Source organism: Pelodiscus sinensis, chromosome 20 (assembly GCF_049634645.1).
Source record: "Pelodiscus sinensis isolate JC-2024 chromosome 20, ASM4963464v1, whole genome shotgun sequence".
NCBI classification, from domain to species: domain Eukaryota; kingdom Metazoa; phylum Chordata; order Testudines; family Trionychidae; genus Pelodiscus; species Pelodiscus sinensis.
Window position 1 is genome coordinate 20,768,942 of NC_134730.1, and position 19,651 is coordinate 20,788,592.

Sequence of the window (19,651 nt, forward strand, 5' to 3'; positions counted from 1 at the left end):
CATGACTCTTTACCCCATGACCCCACATAAGCCTAACCCTTGGCCCCCCTCCTGAGCCCATACCCTCTCCTAGACCCTGCACCCCAATCTCTGGCCCCAGATCACAATTCCCTTCTGCCATAGGTGATAACCCAAACTCCTGCACTCCCTCCTGCACCCTAGTCTCAACCTAAACCCCTGCACCCTGATCCCTTGCCCTACGTCATAACCCAAACCCCTGCACCCCAACCCCTGCCGTAGGTCACAACTGCCTCCTTCACTGAAACTCCCTCCTGCACCTGAATTCCTCACCCCAAGCTCCCCTCTTCACTCAACCTCCATCCCAGACAGGGGCAGCCCGTGAGCCTAAGAAAACTAGGCAGTTGCCTAGGGTGCCGCTGGCCTGGGTGCCCGATGATGACATTACGGCCATGCAGGCGGGGGCGCTGATCATGCCTCTGCTTAGGGCGCCTCAGACCACTCCTGATCCCAGACTCTGCATCTCCTCCATTAATATCATGGAAAAGTGTGGCCCTGAACCACTTTGCAAAATCTTGGAGTGCCCCCCACCCCCATCAGAAATGATTGCCTACACAGTGATTATCAACTTTGTTCTTGATGAGGCATGTATGTGGGTTTTTAGTGGCTTACATTCTGTCTAGCGAAGACCAGTAGTAGTCTATAAATAACTGGTCCCCCCTCAAAAGTGAGAATGGAACCATTCTCCTCCTAACAGCATGTCCTGCTGACTGATAGGTATGTCTACAGAGTATTGCAGGCTTTTTTGAAAGTCTCCTACATCAGCCTTCCCAGCTAATAGTTGGTTTGTGGGGTAACAGGCATGTATGAGAATCCTACCAAGTTTCCCAAATAAACTATAATGCTGCTTGCTGAACCAGTTACAAAGTGTAGGCAGATATCTCAACAGCCTGCTCTAGCGTATTTTTATCCTGTAGAAACTGAATAAACTGTCTTTCCTTAGAATAAGTATGCAGCATGTAACCTTGATGTCTGGACTGCTCCATGAGAACTCATGCAAAGTGTCAGTGAAGTTAGGCTTTCAATTGTTGAAACAGAAAATATACGCTTTCAGGATATTTGCAATCTCCCTTTAAAATATGTTACAGAACTAAACATCTAACAGTGACTCAGACATCTAACTGGAACTTACATTTCTTCTGAGTTGATACCTGTATTGGGGATGCAAAATCCCATTTAATCAGCTAACAGATCATGTTTATGGATAAACGTTATGTTTATGGTTAAACGTTATGTTTATGGTTAAACGTTATGTTTAACCAGTTAATCGCTTAAACAGGGACAGGTGTGGGGGCTGGAGCACCTCCCCCCACTCCCTATGCCACAGGCTGCTCTGATTGGGCTGGAGTGCCGCTGCCTGCGGTGGGTGTAGGGCTGCTCCACCCGCTTATGGTTAACAATAACTGGTAAGCATCACATCCCTAATCTCTGTGTGTTTCTCTGAACAGCATTTTCAAGGTTTTGACAATTTTTTAAAGTTGATGTTTTTCTCTAAGCTTTAATTACTAATTCATAGTAACCTCTGTTAAGGAGAGAACATTGTGAAAGGAGAGAGAGAATCTATCAGAAATCTGTTAGAAATATTTGATGGCCTGCTCGAATATCTTACTGAAGAAATCAGTGAAGCTTCTTCTCAGAAGGGGGGTGAGTAAAGAGACAGGTAGCTAATGAAAGTATCTCAGTTCAAGATATTAAATGCTACTGCTTATTATTATAGTGGACTTTTTCTTATCCTACCTGTGTACCTCCAGTGTAACTATTAAACTACCATATTGGGAGATAAATTCTGCCTTACAAAGAACTGTGTGTGTATGTATATATATACACACAGTTCTTTGTATGTCTGTGGGTGGAATATGGCTCCTAACACTGCTTATTCCTTTGCTCTCCCCCTCATGAGCAGCTTTTTTTTTCAGGAAGTCCATAAACATTTAGTATCATATATGGAAAACAGACTTTGTAAAACCTTGTTTTTACAAATATCTAAGATGAATTGAAGGGTTTGCAATTAAACAGGCTTTTGCAGTTTTCAGAGAGGTAGCCATGTTAGCCTGTTTCAGCAAAAGCAACAAGGAATCCGTTGGCTCCTTAAGGTCTAACAATTTTATTATGGCATAAGCTTTAGTGAGCTCTGCAGTTATACACTCTAGGTAAACCACCTCTGTGAGAAGTGTAGAGCTTGCTATGCTCAGGATAGTGCAATGGGGTCCCAATGTGGACACTGTGGTGTAGTACTGTGTCCTAACTGACCTCTGGCACCCTTCCCACAATGCCTGTCTCATCTATTTGAACTCTAGGGTGTGTCTAAACTACATGGCTCCGTTGATGGAGCCATGTAGATTAGGCTGATCGGCAGAGGGAAATGAAACCGTGATTTAAATAATATGTGCCTCAGCGGTTCAGTCCTGAGTAAAGCTTTCACCCTTCCCTTGACAAATATTACAGAGGGTACAACACGTGGTGATAATCACAGGGATGTTATTGACCAAGTCCAGCTTCCCATACAAAATTCATCAGCAGGCCTTTAAACAGCCAGAAGCGTACACTACCTGCACCTGCTCAGCCTGTTATTGAACCGATCCTTGCCGATGTCAAGGTTCCCATGTATGGTTTAATGAGCCATGGCATTAAGAGATAGGCAGTGTCTCCAAGGTTCAAAGTGGGCATTTCCACTTTCCTCCCAGCGATCTTTTGATCCAGGAAGAAAGTGCCTGCTTGCAGTTTCCTGAACAGGCCAGTGTTCCAAAAGATGCATGTGTCATACGCCTTTCCAGACCAGCCTGTGTTAATGTCAGTGTAAAGCCTTTGGTGATCCACAAGTGTCTGCAGAACCAAGGAGAAATACCCCTTGTAGTTAATGTACTCAGAGGCGGTCTGGTGGTCTGGTGCCAGAATTGGAACATGTGTTCCATCTGTTACTCCACCACAATTTGGTAAGCCCATCCGTGCAAAGCCATCCACAATTTTTCACACATTGTCCAGAGTCGTGGTCTTTCGGAGCAGGATGAAATTGATGGCCCTGCACGCTTCCATCAGCGTCAGTACAGTGGTTGACTTTCCCACTCTGAAATGATTGGCAACTAAGCAAAAGCTGTCTGGAGTAGCCAGCTTCCACAGTGTGATTGCCAAGTGCTTCTCCACTAGCAGGGCAGCTCTCATTCCCATGTCCTTGCACCACATGGTGGTGGTGAACTCCTATGAAAGTGGCTTTCCTCATCCGAAACATCTGCAGTCACTGCTCAACATCCCAGGCTTGTGTTAGGGATGTGATCCCCCCATTCAGTGCTTGTTTCTTGAGCCCAAAAGTTGTATTCCACTGGGGTCAGCACTTCCAAGAATGCTACAAGAAATCTTGTGTCATATGAATGCTGCTCAGGCTCCTCATCATCACTTTTCAGCTTCAGGAATAATTCCACTGCCATTCATGATGTGTTCAGTAAGACCTATCAGCATTTTTGTGAACAGCTTTGGAGCCATTCCCACACACTGAGGAGGCAGAGCGTGCAGCACAGAAGCCATTAAAGATGGCGCTAAATGTGGATGGAAGCACAGGGATTGCTGGGATGTGAAGTGATGCACCACAGAGTCTTGGGACAGGACCCAAGGTACTCTATGGGATAGCTGCCCAGAATGCACCACTCCAAAAGACACTGGAAGTGTGGTCATGCTGATGCACTGGTGGCTTACAGAGTGGACACTCAATAGTGAAGAGGTGGGCAAAATATGGCCAGCCTTTGGGTGTAGTGGGAGCTTCAGGCCATCTCCCTGCTTATTCTGTCCCCGCAAGTTGTTCAGAGTAGCTCTCTGAACACTGCAAACCCAGGGGAAGGTGTGTGTGTGTGGCGGGGGGGGGAGAGGTTTTGTGTGGTGCTTCTATTCCCAGCATAATCTTGCACCTCCCATTGGTCTGTTTCTGGCCAATGGTATCTACTTAAGAACATAAGAACGGCCATACTAGGTTAGACCAAAGGTCCATCTAGCCCAGTATCCTGTCTGTCGACAGTGGCCAATACCAGATGCTCCAGAGGGAGGGAACACAACAGGTAATCCTCACATGATCCCTCCCCAGTCACCCGTTTCCACACAGAGGCTAGGGACACCATTCCTGCTCATCCTGGCTAATAGCCATTGATGGACCTAACCTCCATGAATCTATCTAGCTCTTTTTTTTAATCCTGTTAAAATCCTAGCCTTCATCATATCCTCTGGCAAGCAGTTCCACACGTTGAATGTGCGCTGAGTGAAAAAAACCTTCCTTTTGTTTGTTTTAAACCTGCTTCCTTTTAATTTCATTTGGTTGATCCCTAATTCTTATATTGGGGGAATAAGTAAATAACTTTTCCTTATTCACTTTTTCCACACCAGTCATGATTTTATAGACCTCTATCATATCCCCCTTAGCCTCCTCTTTTCTAAGATGAAAAGTCCAAGCCTTTTTAATCTCTCTTCATATGGGACCCGTTCCAAACCCCTAATCATTTTTTTGCCCTTTTCTGAATCTTTTCCAATGCCAATATATCTTTTTGAGATGAGGTGACCACATCTGTACACAGTATTCAAGATGTGGGGCATACCATGGTTTTATATAGAGGCAATAAGATATTCTCTGTCTTCTTCTCTATCCCTTTTTCAATGATTCTAACATTCTATTTGCTTTTTTTGACTGCCGATGCACACTGAGTGGATGTTTTCAGAGAACTATCCACAATGATTCCAAGATCTTTCTCTTGAGTAGTTGTAGCTGAATTAGTCATCATATGGTATGCATAGTTGGGATTATTTTTTCCAATGTGCATTACAGGCAGTCCCCGAGTTACGCGGATCCGACTTATGTCGGATCCGCAGTTACGAACGGGGATTTTCTCGCCCCGGAGGACTGGAGCGGCGGGATGCCCAGATGCGCTGCAGTCCCGCCGCCCCCGTCCTCTGGGGCGAGAAAAGCTGCTCCACGTCTCCCTGGTCTGCGGGGGGGGGAGCCCCCCCCCCCGCAGACCAGGGAGACGCGGAGCAAAGCCGCAGAGCACGCCCGCAGCGGGACCGCCCGCGTCCTCCACGGCTTTGCTGCGTCTCCCTGGTCTGCTGACCAGGGAGACTGGAAGCAAAGCCTTGGAGCACGCCCGCAGCAGGACAGCCTGGGCGCGCCTGGGCTGTCCTGCTGCGGGCGTGCTCCAAGGCTTTGCTCCCCGTCTCCCTGGTCAGCAGACCAGGGAGACAGAGCAAAGCAGTGGAGGACGCGGGCGGTCCTGCCACCCGCGTCTCCCTGGTCTGCTGGGGGGGGTGCAGCTAGTGCCCCCCCCCCCAGCAGACCAGGCTTTTCTTGCCTACGCCTGGGGTAGAGCAGCTGGGGCGCTGCCGGGTTAGTCCCGCAGCACTGCTCCTCGGTGCTACTGTACCAACCCAGCAGCACCCCAGCTGCTCTGCCCCAGGCATCCTGATTCAGCCGCTGCTGGTCAGTTTCAGCAGTGGCTGAATCAGGACGCCTGGGGCAGAGCAGCTGGGGTGCTGCTGGGTTGCTCCAGTAGCACCGAGGAGAGGCGTTACTGGAGCAACCCAGCAGCACCCCAGCTGCTCTGCCCCAGGCGTCCCCAAGCTAGCTGCTGCTGAAACTGACCAGGGGCTGACTACAGGAAGCCCGAGGCAGAGTTGCTCTGCTCCGGACTTCCTGGAATCAGCCGCTGATCAGTTTCAGCAGCAGCTGACTTGGGGACGCCTGGGTTTCTTAAGTTGAATCCCTATGTAAGTAGAACTGGCGTCCAGATTCAGCTGCTGTTGAAACGGATCAGTTTCAGCAGCGGCTGACGCCAGTTTCGACTTACATACAGATTCAACTTAAGAACAAACCTACAGTCCCTATCTTGTACGTAACCCGGGGACTGCCTGTACTTTACATTTATCAACATTACATTTCATTTGCCATTTTGTTGCCCGCTCACATAGTTTGATGAAATCTTTTTGAAGCTCTTCGCTTTCTGCTTTGGTCTTTACTGTCTTGAGCAGTTTAATATCATTTGCAAATTTTGCCACCTCACTGTTTATCCCTTTCTCTAGATCATTTATAAATAAGTTGAATAGGATCGGTCCCAGGACAGAACCTTAGGGGGGACCCCGCTAGTTACCTCTCTCCACTCTGAAAACTGTTTATTCCTACTCTTTGTTTCCTGTCTTTTAATCAGTTATCAATCCATGAAAGGACCTTCCCTCTTATCCCGTGATGTCTTATTTTACTTAAGAGCCTTTGGTGAGGCGCCTTGTCAAATGCTTTCTGGAAATCCAAGTATACTATATCCACTGGATCCCCCTTGTCCACGTGTGTGTTTGACCCCCTCAAAGAACTCTAGCAGATTAGTAAGGCAAGATTTCCCTTTACAGAAACCATGTTGACTTTCCCCCAACAAAGTATGTTCATTTGTGTGTCTGACAATTTTATTCTGTACTATAGTTTTAACTAATTTGCTTAGTACTCACCTTAGACTTACTGGTCTGTAATTGCCAGGATCATCCCTAGAGCCCTTTTAAAATTTTGGCGTCACGTTAGCTATCTTCCTGTCATTAGGTACAGAAGCTGATTTAAAGGATAGGTTATAAACCACAGCTAATAGTTCCACAATTTCCCGTTTGAGTTCTTTCAGAACTCTTGGGTGAATGCCATCTGGTCCCAGTGACTTTTTACTGTTAAGTTTATCCATTTGTTCCAAAATCTCCTCTAATGACACCTCAGTCTGGGACAATTTCTCAGATTTGTCACCTAAAAAGAATGGCTCACGTTTGGGAATCTCCCCAATATCCTCAGCTCTGAAGACTGAAGCAAAGAATTCATTTAGCTTCTCCACTATAACTTTATCATCTTTGAGTGCTCTTTTAGCATTTCCATAGTCCAAGGGCCCCACTGGTTGTTTAGCCAGCTTCCTGCTTCTGTTGTACTTACATGTTTTGCTATTACATTGGGTAGCTGTTCTTCAAACTCCTTTTTGACTTTTCTTGTTATATTTTTACATTTAATTTGACATCTATCAAATTATTTGTTGTAGTATTGGCAGTAGTACCCATCCTGTGGTATGTGGGTGTGTTTTTCTTTGCAATTAACAAAGCAATTTTGATTGTAAACAGAGGAACCTGACCAGCGAGCTAACAATGATATTCAAAGTGCACTTCAAGAGCAGCAGGAAGGTGACTTTGAGGAACCTGTGCCACTTCTGAAACTCTCATCAGTTGCAGAGTAAGACTGGTTCTGAATGTTCTAAAATTGTTGGCACAGTGACTATATTTTTACATAGTGTCTAGCATGTTCATACTATGCAAGAAAAAAAATTACTGGGTACAAGCATCAAATAGAATGCTTGGTAGTCTTTGGGCAGCAAGAGATCTAAAATTAGGATCAAGTACGTGTTTGCATTGCAAACCCTAAGACATCTTGCAATTTTTTTGAATCAGCACAGTAATGAGTTATGTTCCAAACTTCCATTGTTGTCACGGTGCATTTTTTTTTATATAAATCACTGAAGTTTAGTTAAATCAATTATATTACATTATTTGCCTTTTTTAATTAGCTTACTCTGTGAAAACTGATCATACTCTTAAAAGTAAAGGCCAGCAGAGTTAGGATTATTCTACAGCTCCATCTTGTGGCTTAGGAAAGCATAGACTATTATTGCTAATAGATCTACTGCATTGTGTTTCCCTTAGGTCTTCCCAGTCAGATATTTTTGTCCCATCTTGGGAGGTAGAAGGATCAGAATCAACTAGTGAGTTAATCAGGCTTGGCGACACTGCTCATTCATTTTCACTAAGAAAGGAAGGTGAGTTTTAAACGTACCTTTAAGACTGTTCTGTATGGACATGGACTCTTCTAGGCATGGGACATGTACTGGCAAAAGTGCTTAGTATTTTTAAATGTATGAAAGGACTGGGAAGCATGCTTGTAAAGCAAAAAGCATATAGCACTTCTTTGTTAGGAAGATCCTTTAAATGCTTCAGCTTATATATGTTTAGCACAACTGAGATGAAGCCACCTCTGGGGCAGATAGGGAAAGTCACCTGGCATAAAGTACACTCTCTCACTGTAGATCAGAGTAAACTTAGGTGAAGATAATAGGACCAGTCTTTACTCTTACAAGTAACAGCAGTGGATTTTGAATGCTTTCCAGTAGCACATGAACACTTTCATGGTTCTTATTTCATAGACCCACAAACAGAACTGCATGGTACCCACAGTATTTATGTCAAGAAAAGATGATTTGACTGAGATGGAAACATCTGTTTCCTTAGAGTTTAGGGTTTCAAACTTGATTTAGAGTTGACCGTTATCTAGCCCTTCTGGTTGAAGGTTTGTTTTTTATCTAAAAAGAGGACTATATAGCAGAACAGTGTGAATTAGGTCCAGAATGGGAGATAATGAAAGCATAACTGGATAGCATCAGACGATCACAGTATGAAAGTCAAACTGATATAACAGTATTACTTCAAGACACATTATGTATGCCTAGCAATTAATTTTTTTAAGCTTCCCTCAAGCAAACAGGTGGTAGGAGTCAGGGCAATTCAGAAATATTCTATGAGGACTGGATGGCTTAGGTAACTGCTAATAGGAGCCACTTGAATTGGATTCATTCTGAACACCACTAGCATTTTTGTTGATACAGGTTGGACCTCCCCAGTCCAGTACTTTCAAAATCTGACCATTCCCGAATGAGGGGAAGGTCCCTTGTCACCGGTCCCCCTGCCTCCAGCTAGCTGTGCCACTGCCAGACAGCCCCCTGCCATGGGGCTCTGGTACAGGTCAGACCACAGATGTTGCCAGATGAGAGAGTCCAGTGTAGGGAGGTACAAACTGCAACTTCCTTTACAAAGTGAAGTACTGAATGGGTACAGAGGGTTATTATCTTGCCCCTGCAGCAGCAGCTGAGCAAATCTGTAAGTAAAACTTCTGTAGCATACTGTGATAAGTAACATTTCTATATGTGCTATAGTTTCCATCTGCAGAATTCTCCCTGGAGCAGTGCAGAGCATTAACTTCAACTAATTCAGTCCAATATGAACACTGTCTAAACATAGAGCCAATAATAAAAATGCATTTAATTATTTAAACATAAATGTAACCTACTTTCAAACATCACTTTCAGAGTTCCAGCTCCCTGAATTGTTGCCAGCAGAGAGAGAGAGGTCTAAGGAGATTAAGGAACCTGAAGACACTGAGTCTAATGTGGCACCTTGTCCACTCATGGCATCATCTAGTCAGCTTTCTAGCAGCAGAAGAGCACTTGTAAAAGAGAGAGAAGGTGAGTGAAATTTTGACTTCCTGAGCGATACCTTAAATTCTGTAGCCTTCCTAGTTCTGTTGGGCTATGTCTAGACTGCAAGCCTCTTTCGAAAGAGGCTCTTTCGAAAGATACTTTCGAAAGAGCCTCTTTTGAAAGAGAGCGTCTAGACTGCACGCGGAATTTCGAAAAAGCAAGCCGCTTTTTCGAAAGAAAGCACCCAGTGAGTCTGGATGCTCTCTTTCTAAAAAGCCTGTTTGCTTTCAAGAACGCCTTCTTTCGAAAGAGCACTTTCGAAAGAAGGCGTTCTTCCTCGTGGAATTAGGTTTACCACCGTCGAAAGAAAAGCCGCATTCTTTCGATTTAATTTCGAAAGAACGCGGCTGCAGTCTAGATGCAGGTGAAGTTTTTTCGAAAAAAGGCTACTTTTTTCGAAAAAACCCCTGAGTCTGGACACAGCCTTGGTGGTAGTCCTCATGGTCATGGATTTGGGACTGGAAACATAGTAACTGACAAAATAAAACTTCTGTATCTAGAGTTACTTATATATGTTGTTCTTGACTTTCCTCCTTATTTTCAGTTTTGGAAGGAATCCGAATGGTCTGATATCTGAATTTTCTGATTTATCAGGTGTTTAACCAACTTAATGCTAAATTATCAAATTAGCTCTTGTAACTAGTTTCTCACCCAAAAATCCAAATTCTTCAGCATTCAGCAAAGATGGAAGCTACTCTCAATGGCTCTTATGTGGATTAAACCCTAGAACCGTGGTGTCCACCACGCTAGCTACATGTGGCTATTTGGCAGGTTGAGTGTGGCTAGTTGGCTTGAACAGTGGATATTTGGCTGGATAAGTGTGGCTATAGTGGCTTCTGCTTCAGAACTGGGTTGGGCACCATGGCCCTAGAATGAGTGAGGAGTAACATGCTTTTTCAAAGAAAGCTGAATGAAAGTGTCCAGCTGGCATTTTTGTTAAATGGATTAACTGTACCTACTAACTTTTGATATTTGTTTTAAGGATCAACGGATTCTGTTCATTCCACTGAATTTGTCAGAGAGAGTTTGAGTTCTAGTGCTAAAAAGCTTGGAGAGCCCATACGCCCAGCCATTCCTTTGCAACCACCATATCAGCCTCCTGAACCCAGGTCCTATTATCCCATGGGAAGAGGATACCAAAACTCCGCCAAACAGTCCCCAGATTTGTCTAACAGTCATGGGCTTGAAACTTCTGTTGTAAGTGAAAACCTCTTGGGTTTTATTAGTAAATATCTTCAGCTTTTCTGTATTTCATTTGTAGAATGGAATTAATGGAGCATCTGTCTGAACTGTATCTCTGATTAATGGATTATTAATATATTGACTCAAAATATTACTGATCAGAAGACTACTGAATTGGTAATTTAATATGCATTTTTGTTTCTCTTTGTAGGTTATAGAGCCACTTACACAGGAGTCAGCTGCTTCTGATAGTGTTCCTCTGTCAAGGCTTGCTCCTGGTGAGAACAAGTTGTGCTTCACATTAAACTGTGTTCGAAAGCAGTTAAATACTGGTGCTTGTTATTTTCAATTAATCTGATTGGCATTACTGGAAACGTAGTTTTGAAAACCTTTAATCTGTATTTTGATGTTCAAACCTTACTAAAGTCACATTTCTTAACAGATGGGAGCAAATTATTTCTATCACTGTGTTTACAAGGAGAGTGAAAATAGGTCATAGTCAAAGGGGATTTGTGCTGAGAAGTGAGTCCATTGCTTAACTGTGTCTTTTTTCCAGTTAATCCAGTTAAGGTTTGTGTGTTTTACAGAAACTCATTGACAAAGGATACAGCTGAATTGGCACAGAATAAACTAGATGTGAATGTAGCCAAAGACAAACTGTTAACCATGCTTTCTGGAACTGATTAAACCCTCTTAGTATAGACAAGACAGAGAAAATAAGCACTACAAATTAACTTCTGTGTTGCCTGGGAGACACTGGCTACTTTTCCAGTTTCCATAGCATCACTCTTGCAGATAACACTCCTGAAAATTCAAAGCCTACAGGAAATTCTCCTTAAATTAAAAAAAAAATCAGTGCACATTGCCCGCCACACATCTAATTACTTCCTTCCCCTATTATTTCTACACTTCTTTTGACAAACTATCTGTAAGCTCTTCAAGCAAGGGGCTATATCTTTTGTATTCATTCTGTAAATCACTAAGCACACTTAGGTGATGTGTAGTGAATAATTAATCCAGTAAACATTGCTATTTCTGTTGCCAGTTTTTCCAGCTGGAGATAAGGCAGCATCAAAAGTTGAGCTAAATGGCATGTATAGTGTGGATGAGGTAATTATGACTTCTACTACTTGTAAAACCAATATATGTATTGTGCGGGGTTGCTATAAATCTGTATACTTGGAATTTCCACACAGTTATGTACTTAAACTTTTTGCTGTTTTTCTTTTCAGAACCTTGTGAATGTGACATGATATAATGTAATATTAACTAGCTGTATCTATAGCAGATTATAAATTTATACCAGTCATATATCAATGATATATTAACACTAACTGATTACATAAACACTGGCATTTACATTGCTGACCAGTTCAGAAAAGGCATCTAGTTACTACATATCAGTTGGATTTATCTAAGGATGTTTAAGAATAATATTTTAACTTCCTCCTTTGCTCTTATAATATGATACTATTCTGTCCACACCCCAGAATGAGGGTGTCTCTAGCAAAATGGGATTTGCCTGAGTTTCAACAGAGGATTTGCCTGATTCTTAAGATCAGTCAGCCACCAGGCCAGACTACTTCCTCCTCCTTTTCCTCTCATTTTCCCTTTGGAAAAACTGGATAATTCAGCACCCACAAACTGGTTGGTAGATTTCATTTCACTGAAAGGGCCTGCAGGGAAGCAGGTTCTTATAGGAAATTAGCTGAGCTGGAGCAGTTTGCTTGCTTCATAAAACAGTTTCTGCGTCTCTAATTGATCACCAAAAATGGTAGAAGCCATTGTGGAGCTGATCTACAACTTGGCAACATGAGAAGATAAGCTTTGATGGGAGGTGAATAGGACTTTGAGACTACAGTGCAGTGTTTCTCAATCTTTTTTTCTCAACCTTTTTTTATAAAGTACCCCTTTAAAAAAATTATAAATATCCCCAGTACCTGCAGTTTTCAGACACACACAATTTTTTTCTACCGTTGCAACATATTTGTTTAAACTTAATTGTAGCCAGGCGGGCGATTAAATTTTTGGGTGTAAAAAGTACACAAATAATAAAACACTGTAAAACTTAAAACAAAAATTCAGTTTTCTCCAAATTTCAGTTGTGTTGACATTAAGGATGTTAAAGACTAGTCGACTATCCGATAAGCATTTGCTTATCGGATAGTCTTTTGTCTAGTTGACTAGTTGATAGACACTTCCGCATTCCTCCTTTGAAATGTACAGGATCCTATACAGTTCAAAGGAGGAATGCAGAACTCTGCAAACAGCCTGGGGCCAGCAGGAAGTCGTGTTGGCTGCATGCGGGTGCCTTCTTTGAAATGTACAAGAGTCCCCAGCAGGGGCTCTTGTGCATTTCAAAGCCATGGAGGCCTGCTAGGTATTTTGAACTGGAATATGCTTATGGGCTCTGCAGGGCTCCTTAATTGTGGCAGGAGAGGAGGTATAAAAGGTGGATGGTATTTTCCCAAATACTATCCACCTGGGATGTTTAAAAGATATCTCACTCACAGTGAACACTGCAGCTCTGAGATCCTCCCTCTCTTCAGTTAGGAAAGAACTACTGAATTATGTTGTAACTTAATTCAGCTGTTCAGTGATCATTTACCAGTTGCACAGATGAATGGGGAAGTTTGCAGCTCTCAGCTAATTTTAGAGATTGAGTAAAAATCTTTTCCTTAGATGCTTTATGTTCACATTTGAGATTATTTGCAAACCTAAGAGATAAAAATCCTCATTCAAATTGGACTCATTAATCTGGTGCAACTACTATGCATAGACAAGCCCTAAATTTCTCTGTTTAAAACTGGTTCAGATTGCACCTGTACATTTAATGACACACACTAAACCCCATTGTAAGCTAGGTTTAAACAGATGAAGTTTACCAAGATTGGTATAAATTACATTATTGGTTAAACCAGTGCAATGTTGTAGGTGAAGCCTTACTTTTTTTTAAATAGGAGATGACGTTCTTGATAACAAGATAGCAGAATGACATAATGGAATGTCTCCAAATCTGTATACCTACTGGCTGTGTCTACATTGGCCCCTATTCCGTAATAGGGATGCTAATGTAGCACTTTGGAATAGGCAAATCAGCGGGGGATTTAAATATCCCCTGTGGGATTTGCATTTTCATGGCTGCCGCTTTTTTCCCCGCTTGTAGATAAGCCGGAGAAAAGCGCCAGTCTGGATGCGATCCTCCGGAAAATAAGCTCTTTTCCGGAGGATCTCTTATTCCCACTTTCTCTTATTCCCACTTTCCGGATTTGCCTATTCCCAAGTGCTACATTAGCATCCCTATTACGGAATAGGGGCCAATGTACACGTAGCCACTCTGAGCCCTGGTTGAGTTCTGTTATGGTTTCAGTGGTCTAACTATAGTTAATTCTTGGACAGACTTCTAGGTTATCCAGGATTAAGTGAATAACCTTTTGTAATGTGCTCTGGAATTAGCTGTCTCAGTAAATACATATTTCAGATGTCAAAAAATCACATCTCTAGCTCTTATTCCTTGTTGACACTTCACCAGATTATGTGGGAGCCTCAAGTGTCTCATAATGTCTGTTTTATTTGATTTAGCTGTCTTTTTTTTTATTTCATTTAACACTGATACCCAATACACTATCTGAGCAGGTGGCAGATAGTATAACTTTACTACTATCCAATCATATGATTTGACATGTATATCCATACAGACTTCTATATGGTCCTCTCTGTGCCAGAAATTTGCTGCATAGTCTGTGGAATCTTTGAGCCTTTCACTGAAAGTTCATAGTGAATTTTATCTTGTCCTCTTCCTTCTCTAACAGGTTGTTGATGTAGATGGCTCACATACATCAACTCCCTGCTTAAATGAAGACCTCTCACAATGCACTGAGCAGATATCAGTAGCACGAATCACAAAACCTGAAACAAGTATTCCATCTAGTGGAAAAAGGTGAGTCAGTTTTTTATATGAATGAGCAGCTCAGACTTTCAGTGCTCACTTTCTTATACAGGACTTCCAATTCTTGGCTACAGTTCAGAATCCAGTCAAGAATAACAACCAAAGTTGTTAGGTGCTATTGGCAAAGTGAAATGTGCAGTAAGGTGAAGATCTAGAATATCTTTATACCCTTTACCAGTGGTCTAACTCGGGTCTTTTTTCATACAGAGAAACCCATTTCGGAGAACCAGATAAAAATAAAACATGTTGTTTTTCCTCTTAGGAAAGATCCCAAGACTAGCAGCTCCTGAGTTCACTGAAGTCTGCCTACTTGAAATCCATTGTCTTTATTTTGCTGTTCTCCCGATTTCGTGATCACTTTCATTCAAGCTGCCTTCCACTTTCAAATTCTCAACCAGTTCCTCCCTATTTGTTAAATCAAATTTAGAATAGCCTCCCCCGAGTAGCTTTCTTCACCTTCTTAAGACTGTTTCGAAGACTTGAGTAGGCCAGGGCATCTGATTCTTACAAACACTCTAAAACCAGGAGAAATACTGCTATAGATGTGTAGGTGAATTGTGTCTCAATACTTCTGGTTTCTATATAATTTCCTAATCCCATTTTTTAAAGTAGACTGAACTCTGCATCTGTTAAGCAATGGTTACCTTTGACCTTTATGATCATACTTGGCAATGAGTGATCGCCCATCATCACCACCACCTTTGACCATCAATTTTTTGGGGACAAAAATGAAAATTGTGTATTTTTTTTTTTTTTTAAACAAAACCTCTTTTTTTTCCCCCTCTTAGCAGATATGAAAATTTTATCACAGATTCACTTGGAAAGGAACCCCTTTCAGGCAGAAGGACCAAGGATAAATTATCTGAGCAAGAGCTGCATGAAATGTCAGAAAAACTCTCTCGCAGGTTAAATGAACTAGATTTAGTAAGTAGGAATCTATTCTTGTTGATACCTTGGTATTTATCCAGCATTTGTAACAATTGTGTGAAGCCTAACTAATATCTAGGGAATTAGGTCAATCTTGGTAGGATTAACTTCTAAAGGGATTTTAAAAACACACAAACTGTATTTAATGTAAAGGAATGGATGCTGCTGCAGAAATAGTAAAAGAAAATGAGTTGTTTCATCTCAGATAAGAGATTGTGATGATGTAGTACGAAGTACATATTAAATCATTTTATAAAATACTGCTCCTTGGGACAGTAGAAATACTAGGATTTTACTAGTATTTTAGTAAATACTAATAGTTGGCTATTACACAATTGTTTTTTTAATTTAATGAGGAATTATGTGGAACCTTAAAGACTAACAGATTTATTTGGGTATAAACTTGTGTGTGTAAAAACCACTTTGTCAGATGCATGCTTATGCTCAAATATGTTTGTCTTTAAGGTGCCCCACGTCTCCTTGTTTTTTACAGATACAAACTAACACAGCTCTCCCGCTGAAATTTATTTTATATTGACATTTTTAGAACTTTTGTACCATTGTTTAATCTATAATGTTATCTTTTGCCTAGCTTGATACTTTTTCAACGTATGTTTTTATTAAATTCCCAGAGAAGTGCAGAACTAGTTTAATATATAATAGAACTAAAAAAATCTACAATCAGTACTTCCAGTTTTGTACACAGTTCTAGACTTGTGAGGATGAATTACTACAGGAGTTCTCAAATGTGCTTGAATGATGACCCCCTTCTGAAAATAAAAATTACTATGTGATCCCAGCACAGGGAACTGCAGCTTGAGCCCATCCAAGCCCTGAAGGGTGTGGGAATGGACAGCAGCAAAGCCAAAGCCCAAGAACTTCAGCTGCTCACAGGCCTGCAACCTGAGCTCTGCCAGCCAGGGATGAAACCTTCTGGCTTTGACCTTGGCCCCAGGAGGTGGTGCTCAGGCTTCAACCTCAGGGGCCCCAGCAAATTTAAGCCAGCACCAGTGACCCATTAAAAAGGGATCGTGATCCACTTTGGGGTCCTAGCTCACAGGCTGAGAACTGCTGAACTAATGAAACTGACCAGATTAATCTCTAATCAATAGATGTTAAAGAGAGCTTTGGGTGAGCAACACAGGGAAGAGATGTTGACAGATGAAGATAAACTCTCTCAGCACAGTGACAGTGTCATGGATTATCGGGGAAGGAAACCTCAGCCAGGTAACAAGCCAGAATGTGTTGGTTTTCTAAGTGCTGGGTGATATACAACTTTGGAGCAAAGTTCAGAATGCTAATATAATATTGACCATGCTATGAGGGAGAGGAACACTGAAAAATTGGCCTGTCATCTTGTTGTAAAACACTATAGATGTCCTGTTCTAATATAAACAGTTTTACATCCCTTGTCTTTGGATTTGTGAATCATGTTGTGAACCATAACTTACACTGGCAAAGGCGTTACAGGGCTTGATCTAGTCTATTGCTGCAACACCAAACTGTGTTCTAAGATGACTCTGACAATGTAAACTTGTACTGCAGACCCTAACTTTTAACAGTATAATACTTGTTTACTTCCTCTTTCCTTGCCCCATTGTGATATTTTCCAGCACTTGTGATTTGTTGAATCAGAATACTAGAACTGGAAGGGACCCAAAAAGTCATCAAGTTAAATCCCAGGCATACGTAATTATGATACAAGTGAGGTAGTACTGGAGGCTTGGGCAGATTTTTATTTTTATTTTATTTAGTCCTTATTTCAAAATCCAACAGGGCAGACTTTAAAATAAGGATATTTATTTTTTTTAAATTACTTTATTTGCAGCATGCCCCCTGTTGAATGGTTGGGAACATTTGGCACAATTCTGGATTTAAGCCCGTTCATCCTTACAGTTTTTGTTGCTAATTTCTGATACTAGTTGGAATAGCATTTATGCCTTTATTTTGCAGCCACCCCACATCCAAAAAGATTTCTTAGCAGGCCACGATCCCTTTCTCCATCCCCACCCTCACCCCGGTATCTATTTCACTCTGAGTTTGAAGATGCTCTTCAGAGAGATTCAAGAGGCCACATGGGGAAAATGCGCAAGCAATTGCAAAAGGAAATGAACCAGAGAAGAATAAAAGCAAAGGTAACTATTTCTGGATTGCATTCTATATGCCCCTACATCTTGGTTAGAGGGAGCATTTGGCTTAGTTTAGGAATTAATTTTACATTCACTGTACAGTTGTCTTAAGAGGCTGCTGTAGCAAAGATGCAGACATTAACTCAGCACCTACACAGCACTACCTCTTGCATTTAAAACAAGTTAAAAATCACTTAGAAAAGTTAGATGCCTGCAAGCCATCAGGGCCTGATGAAATGCATCCTAGAATACTCAAGGAGCTGATAAAGGAGGTATCTGAACCTCTAGCTATCATCTTTGGAAAATCATGGGAGACAGGAGAGATTCCAGAAGACTGGAAAAGGGCAAATATAGTGCCCATCTATAAAAAGGGAAATAAGAACAACCCAGGAAACTACAGACCAGTTAGTTTAACTTCTGTGCCAGGGAAGATAATGGAGCAAGTAATTAAGGAAATCATCTGCAAACACTTGGAAGGTGGTAAGGTGATAGGGAACAGCCAGCATGGATTTGTAAAGAACAAATCATGTCAAACCAATCTGATAGCTTTCTTTGATAGGATAACGAGTCTTGTGGATAAGGGAGAAGCGGTGGATGTAGTATACCTAGACTTCAGTAAGGCATTTGATACGGTCTCACATGATCTTCTTATCAATAAACTAGGCAAATACAACTTAGATGGGGCTACTATAAGGTGGGTGCATAACTGGCTGGATAACCGTACTCAGAGTAGTTATTAATGGTTCTCAATGCTGCTGGAAAGGTATAACAAGTGGGGTTCCACAGAGGTCTGTTTTGGGACTGACTCTCTTGAATATCTTCATCAATGATTTAGATATTGGCATTGAAAATATGATTAAGTTTGTAGATGGTACCAAGCTGGGAGGGGTGGTGACTGCTTTGGAGGATAGGGTCATTATTCAAAATGATCTGGACCAATTGGAGAAATGGTCTGAGGTAAACAGGATGAAGTTTAATAAAGACAAATGCAAAGTGCTCCACTTAGGAAGGAACAATCAGTTTCACACATACAGAATGGGAAGGGACGGTCTGGGAAGGAGTACGGCAGAAAGGGATCTAGGGGTTATAGTGGATCACAAGCTAAATATGAGTCAACAGTGTGACACTTGCAAAAAAAGCAAACATGATTCTGGGATGCATTAACAGGTGTGTTGTGAGCAAGACACGAGAAGTCATTCTTCTGCTCTACTCTGAGCTGGTTAGGCCTCAGTTGGAGTACTGTGTCCAGTTCTGGCCATCGCATTTCAAGTAAGATGTGGAGAAATTGGAGAGGGTCCAGAGAAGAGCAACAAGAATGATTAAAGGTCTAGAGAACATGATCTATGAAAGATGGCTGAAAGAATTGGGTTTGTTTAATTTAGAAAAGAGAAGATTGAGGGGGAACATGATAGCAGTTTTCAGGTATGTAAAAGGGTGTCATGAGGAGTAGGGAGAAAACTTGATCATCTTGGCCTCTGAGGATAGAACAAGAAGCTTCCCTTCAGCAAGGGAGGTTTAGGTTGGACGTTAGGAAAAAGTTCCTGTCAGGGTGGTTAAACACTGGAATAAATTACCCAGGGAGGTTGTGGAATCTCCATCTCTGGAGATATTTAAGAGTAGGTTAGATAAATGTCCGTCAGGGACGGTCTAGACAGTACTTGGTCCTGCCGTGAGGGCAGGGGACTAGACTTGATGACCTCTCGAGGTCCCTTCCAGTCCTAGTATTCTGTGATTCTATTTAATATCTACAACAGTTTGAGCTCTATATAGACTAGAGAAAACTGGGAAAAGGATCTTTGCTGTCCATTCACTGCTGAGACCACAGTTTTAAGATGTAAATCCTGGTTTATCAAAACAAGCTTGCTGAAATTGCTTGAGGCTTGATGTTCAGGCCAATACCTTGGGAAGTGTTATCAAACTTCTAAACTATCCTGGATGACTGAGCTATTGACATTCCATGGTTTAAGATTCCTTTTAATGAAACTTTTAACCAGCAATGGACATGATTAACAAGTGAGTTATGACTCATTTTCCCTTCTGAGATAAACAAAAGCAGCCTAAAGATGGGGAAAACCTCTGTTGTAGCGTCCCTCATTAGGGTCTGAGTGACCATCTCTTCTTTTTCTCAGAGGTTCACAATTTATGCAGGGCACTTA

General features: G+C 41.8%; 1 protein-coding gene across 6 annotated transcripts in view; it reads left to right on the forward strand.

Moving 5' to 3' along the window:
• Positions 1 to 19,651, forward strand: part of CEP95 (centrosomal protein 95) — a 40,059-nt gene that overhangs the window by 8,022 nt on the left and 12,386 nt on the right. For 5 of the 6 annotated variants that reach the window (XM_075903917.1, XM_075903916.1, XM_075903918.1 and 2 more), the window contains exons 4-14: positions 1,549 to 1,662; positions 7,126 to 7,234; positions 7,702 to 7,814; positions 9,138 to 9,293; positions 10,291 to 10,505; positions 10,702 to 10,768; positions 11,536 to 11,600; positions 14,303 to 14,430; positions 15,228 to 15,363; positions 16,479 to 16,593; positions 17,320 to 17,501. In XM_075903917.1, the coding sequence (XP_075760032.1) occupies positions 1,549 to 1,662; positions 7,126 to 7,234; positions 7,702 to 7,814; positions 9,138 to 9,293; positions 10,291 to 10,505; positions 10,702 to 10,768; positions 11,536 to 11,600; positions 14,303 to 14,430; positions 15,228 to 15,363; positions 16,479 to 16,593; positions 17,320 to 17,501 (1,400 nt within the window). The remainder of the gene's footprint in view (positions 1 to 1,548; positions 1,663 to 7,125; positions 7,235 to 7,701; positions 7,815 to 9,137; positions 9,294 to 10,290; positions 10,506 to 10,701; positions 10,769 to 11,535; positions 11,601 to 14,302; positions 14,431 to 15,227; positions 15,364 to 16,478; positions 16,594 to 17,319; positions 17,502 to 19,651) is intronic. The other variant, XM_075903914.1, reaches the window with a different exon arrangement.